This window comes from Suricata suricatta, chromosome 9, assembly GCF_006229205.1.
Source record: "Suricata suricatta isolate VVHF042 chromosome 9, meerkat_22Aug2017_6uvM2_HiC, whole genome shotgun sequence".
Lineage (NCBI taxonomy): Eukaryota > Metazoa > Chordata > Mammalia > Carnivora > Herpestidae > Suricata > Suricata suricatta.
The window spans coordinates 110,999,557-111,022,419 of record NC_043708.1 but is presented as its reverse complement, the minus strand read 5'-3'; the positions used below and the strand labels follow the sequence as shown (position 1 = coordinate 111,022,419).

Genomic DNA, 22,863 nt, shown 5'->3' with positions numbered 1-22,863 from the left:
TCAGAAGAACTGGCTGCGAGGGGAAGGAGACAGAAAATCATATCTTTCGGGGACATTTATCTAGGAGAGAGAAGAGTCCAGGGAGACAAGGAGAGAACCATCAAGTGACTAGAACAGGAATCACGTGTGGCATGCAGGCCAGCTCCAGCCTGCACACACACTACTTGGCCTGCATGAGGTTATACACATCTTTGAGCCAATATATACAAATTGGGAGATTTCACATAGAAAATCCAATTTCCTGGCTTCTCTTGGAAACTAAAAGCACTGCCTGGCCCACATTCCTACTTGATAATGGTGGTATTGCCGGTATTGCATGATGGCCACCTCCTAGGATGGGGTGTGCCCATGCCAACTCAGGGTAGCCTGACCCTATTGTCTCGCCAAGGCCCCCTCATGCTTCCTGCCTACCAAGTGACAGTATTCTGCCTAGCATGTAAGAGCAAAGTGGGCACCAGGGAGCAGAAGTCTCAGGGAGGCAGAATGCATAACTTCAGAAGGTCCACTGCTCCTAGCTCTGCTGGAGAGATTTCACACATCCCCAGAACTTGCACAAACCACAGTGACCTTTTGAAAGGTTATTTAAACCAAATTCCTACTGAGCACCGGAGCCTCCTCTAGAACAGCTCTGAACAAGCTTTGTCCAGCCCCCAAAAATGGCCAGCAGGGCACCTGGGTGCCTCAGTCAGTTAAGCATCTGACTCTTGACCTCAGCTCAGGTCTTGATCTCGGGTTGTGAGTTCAAGCCCCACAGTGGGCTCCAAGCTGGGTGTGAAACCTACTTAAGAAGAAAAAAAGAAAAAAAGATGTCAGATGAACGGGGCTGCCATCTCTCCAAGCACTCAGCCCTGGAGATGACATGGGCCCAGCGCAGGCGGGGCAAGCCAAGGGAGGCAGGATGGTGCTCAGACTCTCAAGACACAAGACAGTGTCAAGGTAAGTTATGAGAATGGTAAGTCAGAGGTAACCAGAAAAAGAATACGCAATTTTCAAACCAGCAGAAGAAAGCTCAATCTACACAATAAAGGAGAGAAAACAAGAAACAGAGAGATCACGTGACAAGTAGAATGCATTAAATACAACAGCAGAAGTCTTAATATAATAGTAATATACAGTGACTAAATTCTCTGATCAAAATTCAGACTCTCATACTGCATTTTTAAAATCCATCAATCACATCAAAAAAGATACATTTAAAACAAAAGGATATATTGGGATGCCTGATTGGCTCAGTAGGTAGAATATGCAATTCTTGATTTCAGCTCAGGTCATGATCTCATGCATGGCTCATAAGATCAAGCCCCACGTCGGGCTCTGCACGGACAGTGCTGAGACTGCTTAGCATTCTCTCTTTCTCTCTCAAGATAAATAAATAAGCATTTTTAAAAAAAATTTTTTAATGTTTTATTTATTTTTGATACAGAGAGAGACAGAGCATGAGAGGGGGAGGGGCAGAGAGATAAGGAGACACAGAACCGGAAGCAGACTCCAGGCTCTGAGCTAGCTGTCAGCACAGAGCCTGACGCGGGGCTCAAACCCACGAACTGTGAGATCTGACCTGAGCCGAAGTCGGAGGCTTAACTGACTGAGCCACCCAGGCACCGCAATTAGCATTTTTTAAATTAAAAAATAAAAAATAAAATCTTAAGAAAAAAGGATACATAAATGTTAAATAAAAGAATAAACTTTCAGTTAAACAATGTGGATTCAACTTTGCTCCCTCCCAAAATCCCAATGAAATAAAAGTAAAAGGATTTTTTAATGATATAAACCAACGATGAAGAAAAGAGGACCAAAAAATTTAAAAAATGAAAATGAAAACAAATAAACAGAAAAAAACCCAGAAAGCAGCAATTAAGACATGTCAACACACTCTGAAAAATAGAAGATCAGATCAGATGAAATCAATGCTAATGTTTTTTTATAAACATGTGGGGAACAACAACAACAAAAATCTCTTGGAAATTAAAATTATAAACAGTGAAATAAAAAACTGAACATAAGTTTAGGAGCAATCTTCCAGAAAGTTGAACAGAATGATAGATAATGTTAGAAAAATAAATGAGAAAATCAGAAGATCAATTCAAGACCTCTAAAACCTGAGTCTCAGGAAGAACAGAAAAATGGAAGTGAGAAAATTATGAAAGAAATTAAGGGAAATTTCCCAGAACTGAAGAACTCAGGGGTGGGAGGCATCTCTTCTGCCTGCCTGCTGTCATTTGGATAGGCTCCGGCAACTGGGGCCATCACGCCCCTGGCACCCACTGAGTGTCTGCCTGTGGAGCCCAAGCCCACATCAGCTTTTCTGGAAGCCACGGCCTCCTGCTGACATATATGGAGTCGGCAATCAACAAACTCAAGAGAGCTCTTCTCACCCATGTTGCTGCTAAACCACAAACCCCAGCCTATGTCTGCACAGCTACTTTTCTGATCCGTCACGTCCCCAGTAAATTCCACTTTCCAGACGTGGCCCACAGACAGTTCCTAAGATCTCAGCCCTGTTCTCTACAGCACCACCATCAGCAGCCCCGCTGAGACATGAATCCAAATCCTGAACAGAACTGGGTCAAGAGAAAAGCTCTTTTCCATGAGGTCCACAGGGTGGGAGTGAGAGATGGGAAATTAAAAAATGAGTCCTTTCTGGGGTGCCTGCATGGCTCATTTAGTTATGTGACCAAATCTTGGTTTCAGTCCAGGTCATGATCTCGCAGTTTGTGGGTTCAAGCCCCACATCAGGCTTTGCACTGTGACAGTGCAGAGGCTGCATGGGATTCTCTCTCTCTCCCTGTCTCTCTGCCCCTCCCCTCCTCTCTCTCTCAAAAGAAATAAACTTAAAAAAAAAATTTTTTTTAATGTTTTATTTACTTTTGATACATAGAGAGACAGAGCATGAGAGGGGAAGGGGCAGAGAGAGAAGGACACAGAACCGGAAGCAGGCTGCAGGCTCCAGGCTCTGAGCCAGCCGTCAGCACAGAGCCTGACGCGGGGCTCGAACCCACGAACGTGAGATCTGACCTGAGCCGAAGTCGGAGGCTTAACCGACTGAGCCACCCAGGCGCCCCAAGAAATAAACTTTTAAAAATGTTAAAAAAAAAAAAAAGAATATTCTAGTTCATCTTCTATTCTGAAATGTAGAAAGCAGCTTCCTGAAGATCTTAGTTCCCTTATTTCCCCTAACTCCCAAACTGCCTGCCATTTGTCAGGTGGGGATTGTGCCCAGGGCCAGCCTTCAGAAACATTCCCAATTTGGTAATGGTCCTGTTCTGGGGCTCCCTCCTCCCTCTCAGCTCTGCCTACTGTGTAAGCCCCACCTCCCCTGACCCCTAGAGAGTTCCAGGGGACCAGGTGAGCCTCCCACCCTGGACCCCGGCATGAATTATTCCTCTGAGCTCCTCACCAGTGTCTAAATCAATCCCTTCTCTGGCTACCCTCCCAAGTTACACAGTCATTGTGGGGGAGCTTCCCGGGGCCAATGTCTTCACCTCAAATGAAGAGTATGTGATGAGCCAACCTTCCCCTTGCCCATCCCCTGACCCCACCGAAGCAACTACCTCTCTTTGGCAGTGACCCTGACCCCCATGCTGGCCAGCAAGCCCAGGCCAGTTTTTCTGGTTTTAGAAGGATGTCACTTGATCTGATTCATCAGCCCCATGGGCTTTGTTCTTTCATTTTCATTCACTTTGCCAAACGTCCTAGGAGCCAAGGGCTAGGTCCTGGGTTTGCACACAGTTAAAAAAAAAAAAAAGAAAGAAAATAAAAGAAAGGACATTTGTGTTACCTTCTGAAATACTAAATAACTCAGATTATTCACTCATTCACCCTGACCTATCCCCTAGCAAATGCCAAGTAGCCCTAGCGGGGCAGAAAACTCCTAAAGGCAAGAACCCTCCTTTCTCTTACACCCTTCATGGGTCCTGGTAGAAGCAGGGCTGGGATGAAAACAATCGCCCCCACACTAGAGAGTTCCTGAAAGGCAGCTCTGTGCTTGGTCCCCTGGTGAGACCCCTGCCAAGAGTTTTTATATCTAATATTTAAGACCTGAACGTCTTTGTGTGATGTGACTGAGGTTGGGCCAGACTTTATTAAGCTGTCTGCGTTTTGCCTGGCATTTACAGAGGTTCCTTCCTGAAACCAGTTGGCAGGTCTAGTTTCCTTTTCTCCGCTGAAGGTACGTTAGCAATCGCATCTGGGGTTCCTGGAGAGTCAGAGAGGGGAAATGGAGACAGATCTGGGGGCGATGCCTCCACTTCAACTTCCAGGCCCCTCGTCTGGCCCAGGCAGTCTCTGGGGCAGACTACCAAAGGATCTAGGGAAGCAGCACTGTCACAGCCATAGGATGAGACAAATCCCATGGCCTGACTTCTCCTCTCCAATCCCATCTCTGGCCTCTACCTACTACAACCAGGAGCCAGCAGCACCCCCTCCTTAAGTTAAGATGTTTTTGAACATCGACTCATGTCCCCTGCGAAGCCACACTGCCCCAGTTGAGAACCACCACTTGCATGATTATCCAACAGAACTCTGCAGGACAGAAACATGTCACACCTGTGCCATCCCATAGGGCAGTCTCTGGCCACATGTGGCTACTGAACATTTGAGGTGTGGCTAGAATGACTGAGAAACTGAAGTTTGGGTTTCACCTAATTGTAATAATTTAAATTTAAATTTGAATGTGGCTAGTGGTTACGGTATTAGATAGCATAGCTCTGGCATATACAAGTAAAGGGGAGACCCAGTTGAGTGACCCGAAAGGAGCAGGTGTTTCTAGTAGGGCGGGTGAGGACGGCTCCACAGGAGGCTGGCGAGGATCCTAAAGTGGAAGCACCTGCCCTGATTTGGTGGCTCAGGCCTCTGGGCCGACACACACAGCAGACACACCAACAGTGAGCTGACCAGTGTGGACACTGGCAGTGCCCAGGGCCTGGGGAAGGGCCAAAACACTGACCGAAACCTGAGCATGGGGATAGTGTGTATACTCTAGGAAAAAGGACTCGTGGTGCCCAGAGCAGTTAGCACACAGGGTGGAGAGCTGTGGAGGAGGTGGCCTCATGAACAAATCCCCAAGAGCGTTCCGGTTGGCTGAGTGGGTGTCCCAACTCATAATGTTCCAGCTCATAATAATGCCTTGACTTGTCAAACATTTACTGAGCCTACTAAATACATGGGGGCCACGGTGGGGACGGGGTGGTCTTGGGCAGATCCCCTTCCTCTCTGGCCGTGGTTTCCCCTTCTGAGCCAGGAGCCACTTAAACCCCATGGTCTACGGGGGCCCATCCCACTCACTCTGCTGTCCCAGCCCTCTGTGGCCCTTGCCCTTTCCCACTCGGCTCTGTGGGGAAAGCTGCTCTCCTCTGCCTCCCCGGGGGCCTCCTGGGGGAGCCTGTGTTCCGGTCTCACCAGCCCTTCCTGCCATTCAAGGGAAACCAAGCTGCCAGTCGCTCTGCACCCTTCCCAGACTGGAGAAAATTCTCAAGAATGGAACTTGAGAGGCGCACTGTGGAGCTGACCCCCTGGAAGAGCAGGCCAGGGACAGGGACGGAAGGGGCCGGCCAAGCCAGCAGCACGCCAGGTACGCGCCTCAGAGCACTACCTCTGAACACACCAGTTTCCACAAAAGGACCACAGAGCAGGCAGGTGGCGCCCGCCCAGAAGGAAAGGAAAACCTCAAACCGGTCATGTTTCTCCTGCTTCCTTTCTTCAGTGAGCATTAAAAAAAAAAAAAAAAAAAAAAGGCATAAAGTTACAAAGAATGTTCCACAATATTCCCACTAAGAGTCTCACTGACATTAAAAATGACTATATACAGAGGTTAGAAAATGAAGATTGAACAGAATGATACCAAATGCGAGTCTCTTTTCCTGCGCCCTTTGCTGCACAAAGGTAACTACCTCCAGAGGAAAATCTGCAAGCAGTAACTCAGATATGTGAACATATAAAAGGAACCAGACAATATGTCAGCGGTCCGCACACTTTTTCTATAAAGGGCCAGATCCTATTTTCGGTTTTGTCACAATGACTCAACTCTATAGTAGCAAGACTGCAGTCACGGGCAATACTTAAACAAATGTGTGGCTGTGTTTCAATAAAGCCTTATGGACATAGAAATTTGAATTTCACATAATTTTGTGTCCCGAAAATATTCTTTTTTAAATGTGTTAACCACTTGAAAATACAAAAATCATTCTGGGCTCACAAACCATACAAAAGCAGAGTAATGAGTAATGACTCAGATTCCGCCTGTGGCCCGTAGTTTGCTAAGTCCTATAACCAAACTCATTTCATTTCTGTCTTGAGGACTGTCCCACATCAACACAGAGATCCAGCCATTGTTCTGAACGGTGCCTGTCATCCACTGTGAGGCTGCACCAAAGCTCTCTCTCCTTGGACATTCTGTTTCCACTTTTATTTTTGTTTAGAAATTATAAGTAATGGTATAATGAGCATCCTCCTACTTATGGTGAATGTCGGTACATTGCAAGATTCAATCCTCTGTGTGAATCAAGAGCCAGAACACTGTTGCCCTCTCCAGACACTGTCAAACGGTCCTCCAGAGAAGCAGCATTCATTTCACACTGCACATGAGCAGGAAGTTTTCCCCTCATTCTTGACAGCCCTGAATGTCCTAACAGGTGTTCTAGAAACTTAACCCTCTCTAAGCCCAAGGCCTGCCAACTCCCCAGACTTTCTCCACCTTTAGAAATCCCCTTCCAGAAGAGCTTGGGTAGCTTAGTCAGTTGAGTGTCCGACTCTCTCAGGCCATGATCTCATGGTTCAGGAGTTCAAGCCCTGCATCGGGCCCAGCACTGATGCTGTGGAGCCAGCTTGGGATTCTCTCGGCCCCTCCCCTGCTCGCATGCTGTCTTTCTCAAAATAAGTAACCTTAAAAAGTACTTTTAAAAAATTCAGAAATTGCTTTCTGGCTCCAGCCCTGCTGACACCTGCCCTGGCAAAAGCTAGAGAGGTGTGTGTCTTCTCCCAAGTACGGAGGCTACTCAGGCGGAACTGCCCCCCAGTTATGTGACAAGTATGAAACTGAAAAAATGCTCCAAAGCTCCTGCATCCCAGGACTTCCTCCCAGGCTGCCTCAGCTCCTATTCCTTTTTGCCCTCACATCGAGAACCTTCCACCACTAGTGCCAGAAGAGGCCTTGGAGACAGGTCATTTTAGTACCTGCCCCTCACCCCCACACTTCATTGTAGGGCTAAGAAAAATAGGGTCATATGGAGACCTAAGTTGCCCAGAATCCCAGCATAGGAATCCTCTAAGCTCAGCTGCCTCTCTTGAGGTACAGCAGACTTCCACTATCCAACTTCCTCGACCATATAAAGGCCCCAAGGCTCTTTTGCAGGGGCCACTCTTCCTGACTGCTGGTATATGGGGCATGAGGCCAAAGCCACCTCTCTCCAGCACCCCCTCACAATCTCCCTGGTCTGGCTCTAGCCAGTGGCTCTCCTGGGATGCCTGGACACACTGGTGAATCAGGAGTAGAGGCATACTGTGGGATATGGCAGGTTTGGTTCCAGACCACTGCGATAAAGCAAGTATCACAATACACCCTTTTTCAGTTTCCCAGGACATATAAAAGTCACGTTTACACTGTAGTCTCTTACATGTGCAATAACAGCATTAGGTCTGAAACAGCAACGTACATACCTGTAGGATGTGCTGTAGGGGTGCTGACAATACTGACTCCATATTGGGCTCTCCATCTTGTTCATGACCGTGCAACAACCTCCCCCTAGACACACGAATGCCCCGACCAGAACGCAGGGCGCCACTGGGGGGTAACTAGTACAGGTGACGGGCACACAGAGGGGCATCACTTCAAAGCTTTTTTTTTTTTTTGATTTAGAGAGAGAGAAAGTCAGAGAAGGGCAGAGAGAGAGGAGAAAAAGAATTGCAAGCTGGCCCTGCACTGTCAACACACAGCCCCATGCAGAGCTTGAACCCACGAATCACAAGATCATGACCTGAGTTGAAAGCAAAGGTTGGATGCTTAACCCACTGAGTCACCCAGGCACATCTGAGGGTATCGCTTTCGAAAACCACTACACACGCAAGGAGGGCGCCACTTTTGAAACTAGCAGAGCTCCTCTGGCACACAGATGGTACCACATTAGAAAACTACTCTGACCTCACCACAATGCCCTTCCCTCTGGAAAAGCTGTGGATTAAGGTCCAGATCTTGCAGAAAATAGCTGCATAAAGCCTGGGTCATCATCCACCCAACGTGCCTGCCCTCCCGCTCATCAGTAAGTTACCCTGAATATATCTCTATAAAAAGTATGGGGTGCTTCAAAGTGCCTTCTCAGTCTGGAGGATCCTTTACTCTCTCTCACCCACTTCTAACAATACCTCGATTAAAAGTATCTTATTGCTGGGGGCACCTGGGTGGCTCAGTCAGTTAAGCATCCGACTTCGGCTCAGGTTATGATCTCAGAGCTCCTGAGTTTGAGCCCCATGTTAGGCCCTGTGCTGACAGCTCAGAGCCTGGAGCCTGCTTTGAATTCTCTGTTTCCCTCTCTCTCTGCCCCTCCCTCCATCCCTCCCTCTCTCTCTCAAAAGTAAATATTTTTTAAAAAGTATCTTATTGCTCAGGGCACCTGGGTGGTTCAGTGGGTTAAGCGTCCGGCTTCAGATCAGGTTATGATCTCACGGTTCGTGGGTTCAGGCCCCATATCAGGTTCTGTGCTGACAGCTAGCTCAGAGCCTGGAGCCTGCTTCAGATTCTGTGTCTCCCTCTCTCTCTGACCCTCCCTGCTCATGCTGTCTCTCTCTGTCTCTCAAAAATAAATAAAAAACCTAAAAAAAATTTTTTTAAGTCTTATTGCCAAAAAAGAATAACTCATCTGAACCTTCAGCAAGTTGTAATCACTGATCACAGATCACTATAACAAATATAATAATGAAAAAGTTTTAAATGTTATGAGATTACCAAAATGTGACATAAAGTGAGCAAATGTCATTGGAAAAATGGCAGCAGTAGACTTCCTCAATGCAGGGTTGGCACAAATCTTCAATCTATAAGAAAGCTCAGTATCTGCGAAGCACAATTAAACGAAGTACGCCTGCAGTTATGAGCCAGGTCTATAGACTCACTCAGCCCCCTGCGCCCCACCCTTCAGCGGCTGCTCTGCCGGTCAAACTCTCGTGATGCCCAAGGAGCTCAGGGAAGACCCAAGCATGTGAACTCATGATGGAGGCAAAGGGCTGAGAAGGACCTTGCCAAGCGACAAAGACTGCTCCTGGGGATGACCCAGAGAGAGGGCAATGGGCAGATCAGTACCATCAGGGAGCATGGGAGTGCCCGGGGTGGGGGTAGGGGAAGGCCACTGCATGGTGGCCAACCCAAGGCAAGCAAGGATTCGCCTTTGGTTACCAACACCTCACAAGGACTCCCCCAAGCAAACCCAGGCTCTCTGGAGAGCTGTTCTATCTGCAGGATGAGGTGAGGGGGTGGCGGGCCCCTCCACAGGAGCAGATGGACTGTGGCTTTTCCCACATGGGCTGTCTCACCAACCCAACAACCCCACCACGTGGTTGGCCCAAAGGACATGACAGCAAGGGGAAAGGAGAGGGTGAAGGAGAGGAAACAAACACTGTTAAGTGCTTCCATGTGCTCCGAGCTACACCTAGATATTGGCACAAGATGAGAAACTGTTCCATTTCTATCCTTCCCAAAGCCTTTACAAGAGCCTGAGAGGATGGGTGGCAGTAATCAGCTTTATTTTATTTTAATTTTTAAATTTTTTTTTTTTGAGAGAAAGAGAGAGCAGGAGCAAGGGAGGGACAGAAAGAGAGGGAGAGAGAGAATCCCAAGCAGGTTCTGCACAGTGTGGAGCTCACGGTGGGGCTCAAACCCATGAATTGCGAGGTCATGAACTGAACTGAAATCAAGAGTCAGATACTTAAGAGTCACATGCTTAACCCTTAACCAACTGAGCCACCAGGGTGCCCCAGTAATTAGCTTTATTTTAAATCAGAAAGGCAGGGGGTGCCCGGGTGGCTCAGTCAGTTAAGTATCTGACTTCAGCTCAGGTCATGATCTCACGGTCCTGAGTTCGAGCTCTGCATTGGGCTCTGTGCTGACAGCTCAGAGCTCAGAGCCTGGAGCCTGCTTCGAATTCTGTGTCTCCCTCTCTCTCTGCCCCTCCCCCCTAACACTCTCTCTCCCAAAAATGAATAAATGTTTAAAAAAAAAACCATAAAGGGGTGCCTGGGTGGCTCAGTCAGTTGGGCCTCCGACTTCGGCTCAGGTCAGATCTCACGTTTGTGGGTTCAAGCCCCGCGTCGGGCTCTGTGCTGACAGCTAGCTCGGAGCCTGGAGCCTGCTTCTGGTTCTGTGTCTCTTTCTCTCTCTGACCCTCCCCCTCTATGCTCTGTCTCTCTCTGTATCAAAAATGAATAAAACATTTAAAAAAAAACTTAAAAAAAACACAAAAAACCATAAATGAGAAAGGGAGCCTCTAAGAAGCTAAATCAGGGAGTCTTCCCTCCTAGGTCAGTGCCCTTCTGGCCGCCTGCCTTTCAGCTTCAATTCCAGCCAGAAAGGGAGGGCCAAGTTCCTGTTCCAGATAAGGCTTGTCCCCCACAGTGGGCCAGGCCAGAAGGCCTGGGGTGGGCTGGAGAGCCTCCCCACTTCAGGCAACCCTCCCCTCACGCCCCCGTAAATGTTGGCTGTGTGGGATGACAGGAAGCTGTGGAGTTGCCATTTCCCTCCGCTCTGAGGCTGCCCATCTGTTTCCTGGGATAGGACGCCCTCCCCCCACTCACCCCCAGTCCGGAAATCCACTGGGGCTCTGGGAAAAGGGAACTGCATGGCTCCCTCCCTCCGGAGGGAGCATAGGCTGTCACTGCTGCAACAACCCTTTCCAGGCCCCAGGCCTCCCCCGATTTCGCATGGAGCTAGCCAGCTTGTACCAAACGTTCTGGGCATGTGTGTGGGTCTGGAGAGGTCACAGGTGGTGCTGCTGGGCAGTACCAGTGCCTGGCCTCAGAGCAGCCATGAGACTCCCTTCCCTTCCCCCTTCTGACCTGGCTGGCATCCCTGGCTGCCTTTCACTGCTCATCCCTGCATGAGAGGTGAGCTGAGGGGGTGACTTTCTGGGTAGAAGTTTGTGCAAAGTAAGAAGGAAAAAAATGAAAGATTTCTCACCCCTGCCGTCAGTGCTAACAAGGTCATCTGCAAGTGAGAACTGCCCCCTGCTGGACACACTGGGTACATGCACCAGCGTCACTGTGTTGTTATGGGGCAGATACAGGGAGAAAGCACAGCCTGAGCCCCAGCAGCAGCGCACACCACAAAAGCAATGTGTAACAACATGAGCAATATTAAAGGCAACCTATGATCCCACATCTTGGTCAAGATGTGGTCAAGCTCTAGTCAGGCTCCTATGTGCCCCTTTTGTGACTAGGGCCATATTGGCTCCAATAGCTCCTGGAGCAGGCTCCAGGCTCTGAACCCATTTTTTTTTAAGTAGGCTTCATGCCTAGCACAGAGTCCAATGTGGAGCTTGAACTCATGACCCTGAAATCAAGATCTGAGCTGAGACCAAGAGTCAGATGTTTAATGGACAGAGCAACCCAGGTGCCTCTCTGGGTTTTCTTTAATATATTAAATGAGTTTTTTAAATTTATTTCTTTAGTTAGTTTACTTATTTTGAAAGGAAGAGAGAGAATGCAAGCAGGTAAGGGGCAGAGAGCAGAAGAGAGAATTTCAAGCAGGCTCCACGCTGTCAGCGCAGAGCCCAATTAAGGGCTCAAACTCACAAACCATGAAATCACGACCTGAGCCAAGACCAAGAGTCGGATGCTTAACCAACTAAGCCACCCATGTGCCCCCAGTGTTTTTTTTAATGTTTATTTATTTTTGACAGAGAAAGAGTGCAAGCAGGGGAGGGGCAGAGAGAGAAAAAGACACAGAATCCTAAGCAAACTGAAGGCTCCAAGCCGTCAGCACAGAGCCTGATGTGGGGCTCAAACCCACAAACTGCACAATCATGACCTGAGTCAAAGTCGTACGCTTAGTCAACTCACCCACCCAGGTGTCCCTATTTATTTTTAAGTAAATTCTATATCCAACCTGGGGCTTGAACTCACAACTTGTATATCAAGAGTTGTGTGCTCTACCAACTGGCTGTCTAGCCGCCCCTCATCAAATGAGTTTTAAAAGGGACAGGCCAAGCCACATGGGTTGAGGCAGGCCAGGAAGGTTTTCTTGTGAAGTATCTGTGCAGAATGTAGAGAGGCAGAGGAGCAGGAGGGCAGCACAGCCTGGCAGGGGCCAAGCCAAAGCAAAGTCCATCAGGGTGGAGTGTAGGCAGTGGGAGTTCAACAGACAAACATTAAGACTTTAGATACTAGACAAGGAAATGAGGTTATTACCTGCTAGCTTTCACAGTCTAAAGCCTTGAACTTTCCCACAGAAGAATCTGCCCCAGAACCCCAATATATAAATATATAAATATATATATATATAAATATATATAAATATATAAATATATATATAAATATATATAAATATATAAATATATATATAAATATATAAATATATATATATATATATAAATACACAAAACTGATCAAAATTGAGGTACCCCTCCTCAATACACTGCAGTGGGCACTAGGCATCTCTGAACACTTGCAGGAGTAGTTGGAAACCAAAGCCACAGACAACAGAATGGCCCTAAGATTCCAGTGCATGAGGACAGGCCAGCCACAGAGTCTAACAAGGAGGGAGAACAAAGCCGCAGTGTTCAAGATGGGGTGGAAGCTGGGGTGGGGAGCCCAAGGCAGCAAGGGGACCCGGCGAATGTGCCCCATTTCTCCAGCCGGCCCTCCTCCCACGCCAGAACTTCAGGGAACCTGGATCAACATCTGGGAACCCAAACCCTCCACTCAGCAAAGCTTCCCCCCTTCTCACGCTCTGTCCACACCCGCTCATCCACCTCCTGGTTCTACTGGAATGTCTTGGGGATCCCCTGCACACCAATGCACACAGAGGGCTTCCACAAACCACCATAAACAAAAGCCCCATGTGCTGCATGAAACGAGCTGGCCGCGGGAGCAGCAGCTCCCCAAGGCCAGAGGTTGCTATGCCTGTCTATGAGGATACTCACGCCAGGAATGTCCAAAAGCCTAGACACCAGAAGAGGCAACTTCAGGGCTGCAACACTCCCAGTGACGCCCACGAGAACACGAAACGGTCTCTCCAAGGGTGCAGCAGCCGCTGGACATGAGGCACTTGATTCCATGTGGAGTCTAATGGCTTCGAATCCTGGGAGACTGCCAGGACTGGCCTCCAGAGGGCTCTGTCAGGGCTTAATATCTAAAAGCAGAACAAGGGGCACCCACTTCATTCATACATTCGACCAAAACGCACGGAGTGCCCTGGGCCAGATGCTGGGGTTGCGGACAGGTCAGCAGTCCCGGCTGCTGGGAGAACAAAATCTGATGGGGTCAGACACGGTTGCCAGACACAGGTCAGTCACCATGTAGCATGGCCCAAGACTGTGAAGAATGTCTATACCAGGGGCCGTGGCTGCCCAGAAGTAACTGAGAAAGTCAGAGACCAAAAAAATGACATTCAGGTTGAGTCCTGAAGGACAAGTGCATTTTCCAGAGAAAGAAGAAAATAACTTTGCAAGAAAGAACAACCTCACAAAGGTGAAGAGGCCTAAGGAGGGTGGCAGGTTTGGGGAACAAGGACAAGCTCAGTAGTGAGGCCAAAGTGTGATGGGAGGTTGGGGGCAAGCAGGTGGTAAGGCTGCAATTAGGTGGAGGGCGGGAAGGGCCAGGGTGAGTTTTCATTCTAGAAATGCAGTGCTGACGCCGAGTGTGGAGGGGGCCCAGGAGGTGGGGATGGGAAGAGGCTGGGCTGACTGAAGGGAGAAGAAGGGTGGGACGGGGGCAGGGATGCTGAGAGGTGGTAAAACCCTAGGCAACAAGGGAACTTGGGTGCTGCATGCAGCTGAGAGATCGGCCTCTCTGTCACTGTCCCTGTATCTCACACTGGACACCACCCTACAAATCCAAGTCCAGGAAGAAACAAGCATAAAAGGGATGTTGGCCACTCCCATGACACCAGCTGCTTGGTTTCTTCCTCTGGCCCTCAGATGTTAGAAACCAGCGCCGACAATAATATGGCTGATAGACACACCAAAACCTGCACTCTGCAAGCTGGGCCAGTACCCTCTCCATCAGCAACAATCACTGACGGCCAGTGACCCCTACCATTGGACGAAGGAATTGTGGGAGAAATGCCGCTGCCTTCAGGGAATCTGCAGATGAGTTGAGAAGACGGGAGTCACACTGGAAATCATCTGAGATGGACCCTACTCTGGGATGCACCTCTCTGGTGATCAGTGATTCAATGTGTTCATGTTTCCTTGCCTCTCCCTCTGCACTTCTCTACCAGCTGCCACCAGCAAGCTCCCTGCACTGTGACCAGGTCTAATCATCAGCTACCAGGCACCTGGTGGGTCCTGACCATATGCTGGATGAATAATAAACTGTACCTTCTAAAGCAAGGTGGGGCACAGAAGCCTGGCTGGTGAAGCAGGAGTCCTAGGCCCTGTCCATGGTTGTGCTCCTGAGCTGGTGTGTGAGCTCAGTTCAGGGTACTTCCCTACATGGACCTATCTCTTCATCTGAAAAATATGGATGTAGGACCAGGTGATCTCCTTTCAGCTGAAACTTCCGAGTCGATGTATAAAAAACAGCAGTAAGGACTCTCTGTACAAGAGTCCTGGAAGAGGTGCTCAAAATGGGCAGAATCAGAAGGGGAGACACCAAGGACAGCTCCAAGGAGGAACCATCTGTGAATGGCTATCTCAGTGACTGCACACCCATAGGGTCTTCCTCTTCACTCCACAGATCCCTTGGCTCCCTAGGGTCTTTTTGCCTAGTATTTGCCTTTGAGACTCAAGCACACACCCACATGAGCTGAGGATCATATCTGGGTCTATTATCCCACTCCTACTGGAAAGGTCTCCCAGAGGCCCAGACCCAGGGGTTAATCAGCAGGAGTTAAACACAGGCCGGTTCCCTAGAGCAAGACTCCTCCAAAGTTCCATTTGCCAGTAATTTCAATCTCTGCTCTATATCAGGGCCTCAGCCAAGGTCACCTTCGGCCAGAGCAGAACTGAGTCTATTCCGTGGGGCTTGGGGAGAGCCCTGTTAGCAACTGGCAAGGTCTAGAGGGCTTATCAGCCGGCTCCTTCCCAGGACTAATCGGCATCCTGATTAGCATCCTCAGTAGGTGATGGAAGTACATTTCTTGACTCTCCAGGGAAACCCACCTTCCAGATCTCAAATCCTGACCCTGTCCCTCCCCAGCTGGTGCCAGGACAGAAAGATTCCTGCCAAACCAGAGGCTGAACTTCTCTCTGCAGCCCCTTAGCCTCTTCTACATCAAGCTCATTATCATTCCTAAGGAACACGTTACTGAAAGTAATCAGCTAAACTATAGGGCACAGAACCATGTTGGTGACTTGAACCACGTCCCCACAGTTAGGTGGTATAGTCCGAGATTTCCTACTTAGCCTGCTGAGCAAGTTTGTCAAGGAACAAAGCCTACCTATCTTTCTAGAAAAGTGTGTGTGTTTGGTGGTTTGGGGGACAGATGTACTTGAGAAATAGAAAGTGGAAAATTTAACCAACATTTGAAAGCAAGGTCAAATTGGTTCGACCTAACAGTTTTGTGAAGGGGGAGAGCCGACAGTTCATGTTTACTCTCAAAGAAGATCAAAACCCAAACCAGCAGGTCTGTTATTCTAGTTAGTTCCTGTCGGAACCACCTACTTGCACAGCCAAGGTAGCTGTAGACAGTGCTTGATTTTTCTGAGCTTTGCTGGACTTCTAGGAGCACTTGAGCAGCAGGAAGAGTTGGCAGGCAGAGAGGTTGTAGGACTGAAGGCTGTGATTACTGAGCCTCAAGCTCCCAGGACACCAGGCAGGCAGGTAAGCAACAGCCAGATAAATGGCAGGTTCTCTATCTATCCTTTAGACAGACAGGGTCCAAAGAAAGAGCCTCAGCGTGTGGCAAGCTTCTGATGTGTGAGCCTCCTCGGTGGAGTTTAATTAGGGCAGAGTTAAGTAAAGGTTTCAGGAATACCCGGCAGGCACAATAGGGGCACGTGTGGAGCCACACAGAACCACGGCTAAAAAAGGGCCAGATTGTATGAACCCTGTCCAACAGAGAAACAGTGAGGGGCTGGAGCCTAGGACAAAGCAGAACCAAACATGGGGGGCTGGGGGAACAGGGGTCCAGGTTCCATGAAGAGTTTGTAACCTTTAGCCTAACATCAAAATCCCTCCGTACTGGCTTCTGCTCTGGCCTTACCGCCCACCAGTCAACACACTCTACCCTCTGCCCCCATGATAATGAACAACTTCTAGCTCCCTCAAATGTCACCCTACTCCCAAACCCAAAGACATTAAAAGGCCACAGGGCACTTTAAAAATCCCTCGTCCCAAAGTAAGGTGAGGATCTCAAGAGGGGGCTCAAAGGCTTGGCATTCCGCTAAGACTGCTCTTCTCTCACTAGAGGTAGGCATGCTTGACTCTGCAGCTTCTGAGATCCCATTCAGTCACTGCTCCTCAAGCCCACGTGTTGGGCATATATACATATATTATATGCTACATTATATGTATTTTACATATACTTGTATTACATTAACTAAATTATATGTAACATAGTCTCGTATTACATTAACTAAATTATGTGTAACATAGTCTCACATGCGCTCCCTGCACAGAGGCTACCAGCAAGGAGGTTACAGCCACTGTGGGAGATGTGCAGAAAAAACATTGCTCCCCAGACATTCACCATTTCCCCTACTTAGGAATCTCCCCTACTGTCCTCCGGTACAGGCCTCTGTATATGTCTAAAGACAATAGGAAGTTTTTCTCTGTCACTGTAATTTTTAAATACCATTCAGCAATTTTAGGAGGATGTAGGGGATATAATTCCAATATACCAAGGCTCTACATTTTCTATTTTACCAACTTTTAAAATAAGGGGAACCCATAGGGCACTAAATGCATTTAGTTTAAATGGCACTAAAACAATCGCAGTGCAGCAAAAAGCAGTGGTGGGAGGGCACGGATACAAATCCCCTACTCCGGAACGAGCCAGGAAGAGGTCCCTACTGCTTCAGCCCCACGGGCAGATGGGTAAGTACAGTCCCAAAGGTTTGACAGCCCCTACGCAGACACAGCGGCTAATCCCGAGGGCGAGCAGAGCTTCACAGGCACAGATAGGAAATTGAGGTCGGTCTCACACACACACACACACACACACACACACACACACACACACACCTGCGGACCCACAGCCTTCACACTCACAGACACACGCGCGCGCACGGAAAATAAGGTCACACACATACAGTCGCAGAAGCTCCCCAAGCCTCCCTACCGCCGGGCCAAGAAGACACAACCTCCAAGTACGCTCAGATTCTTCTCCCGCGCCAGGCGCCCTTCGGGCAGCCCCAAATATCGCGATATCTCGGGCGTTCCTTTCGCCGTTTCCGCCTAGCAGGTAGTCTCACGAGAGCGCCCGGTTATCTACATGCTCGCGCAGCCTTCTGGGAGTTGTAGTCTATTTCTCTGCCTTCTGGTAGTCTATTCGGCGGAATCCTTCCGTGGACGTCCATTAGCTGTTTTTAATACTGGCGGTGCTCTCAACTGGGCCAGACCTGTTTGTCTGACCTCCTCACCCCACACCCTCATGCCACACATACGCACTGTTCATCATTGTGGCACTTAATATTGAACATTTGCCGAGCCTTTCCTGTGTTTAAGTGTACAGGACACTGGGCTAAGTCAGACCTGTCCCTGCTCCAGACAAGCAGGGACACAGGAAATTACAGAAAAAGATCCTCCATGGGTAAGCATAGGGGCTAAACAACGATAGGCAGGAAAGCCCTCTCAGAGGAGTCACTCAAGGTGAATCTTTAAGGATGACCAGAAGCTTAAAGTGCCAGCACAGCAACCCAAAAGGAGACACAGCCTTGGCAAAGGGGAAGCAACATGAGAAAGCATATTGGGTACACTTCACTGCCTTCATTCTCTGGCATCCAGAGACTCCCATAAGCCCTATGTTTGCTGAGGCTGGAATCAGCTGCCAGTCTCCATCACTGAGATCCGAGGTGGGGCCCTCTGTGTTCTACCCTTGCCCTTGCCTGCAGCAACCATCCGGACCAAACCACCCCTCACTCATTAATCGAGGCTTCTACTTCCTCCTCAGGCATCTCAGAACTCCTTCTAACAGGCAGGAGGCCTCTGTGGTAATTTAAAGGCCTACTCAAGGTTGCCTCAGAGAAAAAACTACACACAGATGTGTGACTTTGGGCCCTGGGAATGACAGGCCACAGGCCCACTTGCCCCACCCTACTCCATGTCCCAGAGCCCACAGTGAGGCTCCATATAGGCCCACATGAAGACACATGACGCAGCAGGACACACAGGGCCAAATGTTCCCCTTTATTATGGTTCACTCAGTTACCACAGACAGACATTAGCTCAGGCAGGTCAACTGCCAGTTGGACAATGTTCTGTGACTCCCAGGAACAAGGAGGGGCAGTGGGCACCAGCAAGATGCAAAAGCAGGTCACTGGCTGGCCAGACCTGAGGATTCCCAGAACTGACCTGGGCCTTTCCCCACCACACCCCCAAGACAGACCATCCAGCAGAGATGAATTTGTGCCCAGCCCCCAGTTCTCATACTGATTCCCATGCTAGGAAAGTGCATAGTTGCCTGGAGATGCAGCATCCCAGGGCCTGGACAAGCTGGGCCACAACCAGGTAGCAGGCCTTCCCAAGAGCAGAGCCAGGGCATGGCCATATAGGTCTGAGCCAGGAAAGAAGAGGGGCAGGTAGGACAGCATATCAACCACAGATGGCATCCAACAGGAATGGGAATACCCACAGCCCTCCTGGAGTTACCAGAGACTAAGACAAAGGGAGCCAGAGGTCTAGGGTAGGGGAGAGGAAAACTGAAGAAAACCTAGACCTAGGGTCTCTTTTTAGGTACTAGAGGCTGTGACAACTGCCTTCCAAAGAGCAAATGGTAGAGCAGAAGCCAATCATACTCTGGTCCAAGCCTAAAGGACCATTAGGGGGGTGCCTGGGTGGCTCAGTTGGTTAAGCATCTGACTATGGCCCGGGTCATGATCTCACGGTTCATGGGTTCAAGCCCCATGTCAGGCTCTGTGCTGACTGCTAGCTCAGAGCCTGGAGCCTGTCTTCAGATCTTGTGATTCCTTCTCTTTCTGACCCTCCCCTGCTCTTGCTCTCTCTGTCTCTCTCTCTCTCTTTCTCTCTCTCTCAAAAATAAATTTAAAAAATAAATAAATAAAGGACCATTAGGAAGAGAACTTTTCAGAGGTCTTGGCTCCCCTTACAGGAAAATGAAGTACCTGGAGCTCAAAGCCCAGATGGTACCTGGAAGCCCAAGTGCTGAGTTCCAAGCTGGAGGCAGCCCACAGTGACCAAGCCAGGTTTGGGTTTTCAGGCTAAATGGCCCAGGCAGAAGGGAAGATGGGAAACAGGCTCCTTTGGTGAAAATCCACTCCCTTCTGGGCCTCAGAAAGAGCCAGGGCCTCTACTAGCAACTTTTTCATGATGCTTGGAACAGAACAGCCCCACAAGCCTTAAAACGCCACCCTGAAAGGGAAAGGGACTTCTGACAGGGTGAGGAAGGGCCCAACACCAAGTCTAGTAGGCAGAAAGGAGCTAGTGATCTTGATTTGAAAAAATAAAAAAATAAAAGAATGCCAGAGGGCTTCCCCTCCCACCCAGCCTAACCTGAAATTCCATTCCAGCAATTCATTGTGCTTGTGGATAGGACTGGGCATGTGCTTCATCCTGGGCCCTGACTTCAAGTGCCCAGAACTGCTCTGTGACCAAAAATAAGCTGTGGTGGGAGAAGACAGGCTCTCCTCTCACTGGGCCCTGCCTGCCTTCTCCTCCAATCTTCCCTCCGGGCCCAGCCCTCTGAGCCTGCCCCTCTACCAGATCCAAACAACAGCTATTGCTCCCAGGAATCCTACAGTCTTTCAGAGATACCTGGTACCTGCCCAGTAGCCTTGGGCCAGCCAGATCTCCCTCAGAGACCAATAATTATTTACATACCCTCTGCTCCAGCTGCACCTTTACACCCCCAAATCACCTGGACACCACCCAGTTCTTCAGAGAAGGAGGTAGAATCTGCCCTCATGGGGAGCAGATGCCACCTAACATGGGACGAGGGGAGGGACATAGGCAGAGGGGCTCAAGGGGACTCTGGAAAGAGAAGGAGGAGAAGCAGGACAGAGAAGAGAGGAGCCTACCCCTGTAGGCCAAGCTCTTACGGTCAAGGAGTCACCCTGCATTTCCACTCCCTGGGAGTCGGTATCCAGGTTGGCTCTGCATCTCCAGCTGTGTGCCTCCCACATCACCACTAAAGCTCAGCTCATCCACTTCCTTGATCTGGGAATGGGCTCAGTCTCAGAAGCAGATATAACTAGGACACTCAGCCTCAGGGAAGACAAAGAAAAGCCACATGGGGAAGAGAGAGACCCTGGGCAAGAAAAGAAGCCACAGGGAATCTGACACCAGGAAAAGAGGAGGGGCGAAGTGGGAGGTGGAGGAGACCAGATCAGAAGGAGAAAGGAAGATCTCTGGCCTGTCCCCACCTTCCTACCTACCACCCTCATGAGTGCTAAATACTGTTGCTTCCCAGTAAGACCAAAAGTAGAGACAGTTTCAGCTCATGACCCTGGGGAGAGGGCCAGGCTTTCTGCTATGCCTCCCGCTCTGGCCCATGAGGGATCCTTGGGCCAAGGGCAGGTCCCTGGTGGAAGGTAGGGGCTGGTTGAGTTCTAAACATACATCTAGCACCACAACAAGAGACCTCCACTGCGTACTATTTCACAAGGGGACACAGACATAGCTACCACTGCACGGGACAGCTCCACGCGCAGCCCACAGCTCTCAGAGTACTGAGAGCAAGATCCAGAGGGGTGGGGAAAGGCGGGAGACATATACATATATATATATATATATATATAACTCTGATTCTTTGTACAAAGTTGGGGAGGAGAAAGGGGAGGGGGGGAACCCTGCTTGGTCACCACAATAGACAATGTGGCTTGAGTCCCTATCCCAGTGACCCCCAGCCCTGCCCTCCTCATAGGCATGGCTGGCTCACATCTCATTGGAGTATGTGTAGTTGGGGGTGGCGGAATACTGAGTCTGCGGCTGATTCATGGCACCCTGGGCCGCCCCCATTGCTGCATTCTGGGCCGCCTGCTGCACGTGTGGGTTCTTCCATGCTCCCGTGGTCCACTCCTCCTGAGCTTTGCTGAAACTGCCCCCACTGCCCCGGTAGAATTTATGAACCTGTAGGAGGAGGAACACAAGGAAGGGTTAATCAAGGGGAATAGGCAGACCATCCAGGAAAGACTTAGAAGCCAGAGACAAGTCCCTATAAAAGCCAGTTCTCCCTCCCACACCTGCCCTGTGTACTAGGAGCCAAGTCCACCAACCTATTCTAGAGTGAGTCCCTTAGAAGACCTCTGGGTCCTCCTATAACTTGGAGAAGAATAGCCCCTTCCCAAAGCCACCCTCCCAACCTTGAGGTGACCACATACCATGCTCAGGGCAATGAAGGAAAACACAGCCACAACCGTGAACATGATGGTGGGAATGAGCATCACCACTGCTGAGCCAATGTTTGTTCCAAAGAAGGAGATGGTGGCGATCCAGCCGCTGTAGGAAAAGGCCAGCTGTGGGGCTGCTGGCATGGTGAGGGGTAGCTGGCAGCCACCCCACCACAGCCAGGAGCCATCTCAGTGTCACAAGGAAGGGCCATATCATTGGATGCAAAGAGACTGTCCAAAGGGCCCGTGTCAGTGGGTCAGAAGAATCCTTCCCCATGGCTCAGGAGACAAACTCCTCAGGCATAAGGCTTCCTTCCCTTGGGTTCTCCCATGATGCTTGACACCCCTTGGCACCCCCAAAAGCCACTATGAGGTTCTCCTTCCCCTCTGATGCTATGGGTATGTCAATATGATGACTAGACTACCCTGAATCCTCTCACAGGCCAGGCAGCTAACACACTGAAGTAAGCAAAGGACACACCCAAAGTGCCACCCACACCAACCCTGGGTCAATCCCAGACACCCCAGTCTCTTACCAGACGCCCCAGCCTGGGATGCCCACAGCCTGGATGATGCTGATGACTAGCTGGGCCATGAAGGTAAAGAAGAATGCCATGAAGCTGAAGGAGCTGTCAGTCCTGCACCAAAGGAGATGACTCCCATCACCTGGGAAGAGGGCCAGCTTTTCCCTGCCTTCAAGACCCCTGAGCCCTTCCAAGTTCAAATGAGTATGTGATAGACAAAAGACTCTCAAAGGCCTTAATTGAGAGGCAAAAATGGGACAGTGTTTATGTGGATCTCTGCAAGTTTCCTTGTGTTAATCTCATGTGTACAACATTACATATGGAGAGATCGCCTCATAAATGGACCACTCAGCACATGGATGGTTGGCCCTACTGGCATAGAAATGGATGGGTCGATTATGGTAGGAATAAATAACCCATTGTCAAGGAGACGGACAGCCTTACTGGCACCAAGATATCTAGCTCCACTGGTACATGGATGGACATTCCTATAAGCTCAGAGACACAAAGTCCCATTGGTACAAAAGTGGAACCCTACTGGCACCAAATTGTAGCCTAATTGGTATACAGTTAGATGGTCTGATTGGCAAAGACATCTGAGGCCCCATTAGCACTGAGATAGATACTCCACTGGCATCAAGACAGACGGCCTTGTTGGTACACAGATGAACAGTCCCCTTAGCACCAAGCCAGAA

At 49.5% G+C, this 22,863-nt stretch overlaps 2 protein-coding genes across 7 annotated transcripts in view; both read right to left on the bottom strand.

Moving 5' to 3' along the window:
* The window catches only part of PPCDC (phosphopantothenoylcysteine decarboxylase), a 28,170-nt gene extending 6,902 nt beyond the window's left edge, over window positions 1–21,268 (bottom strand). For 2 of the 5 annotated variants that reach the window (XM_029952911.1, XM_029952915.1), the window contains exons 1-2: window positions 17,420–17,492; window positions 13,119–13,327 (exon numbers count right to left, since the gene is read on the bottom strand). In XM_029952911.1, the coding sequence (XP_029808771.1) occupies window positions 13,119–13,253 (135 nt within the window). In that variant the 5' untranslated portion in view covers window positions 13,254–13,327; window positions 17,420–17,492. Of the gene's footprint in view, window positions 1–13,118; window positions 13,328–15,801; window positions 15,919–17,419; window positions 17,497–21,193 lie in introns of those variants that run through there. The other 3 variants (XM_029952912.1, XM_029952914.1, XM_029952916.1) reach the window with 3 other exon arrangements.
* Window positions 1–22,863, bottom strand: part of SCAMP5 (secretory carrier membrane protein 5) — a 143,156-nt gene that overhangs the window by 104,193 nt on the left and 16,100 nt on the right. The window contains exons 5-8 of one of the 2 annotated variants that reach the window (XM_029952908.1): window positions 22,181–22,282; window positions 21,636–21,753; window positions 21,194–21,384; window positions 13,306–13,327 (exon numbers count right to left, since the gene is read on the bottom strand). In XM_029952908.1, the coding sequence (XP_029808768.1) occupies window positions 13,321–13,327; window positions 21,194–21,384; window positions 21,636–21,753; window positions 22,181–22,282 (418 nt within the window). In that variant the 3' untranslated portion in view covers window positions 13,306–13,320. Of the gene's footprint in view, window positions 1–13,305; window positions 13,328–21,193; window positions 21,385–21,635; window positions 21,754–22,180; window positions 22,283–22,863 lie in introns of those variants that run through there. The other variant, XM_029952909.1, reaches the window with a different exon arrangement.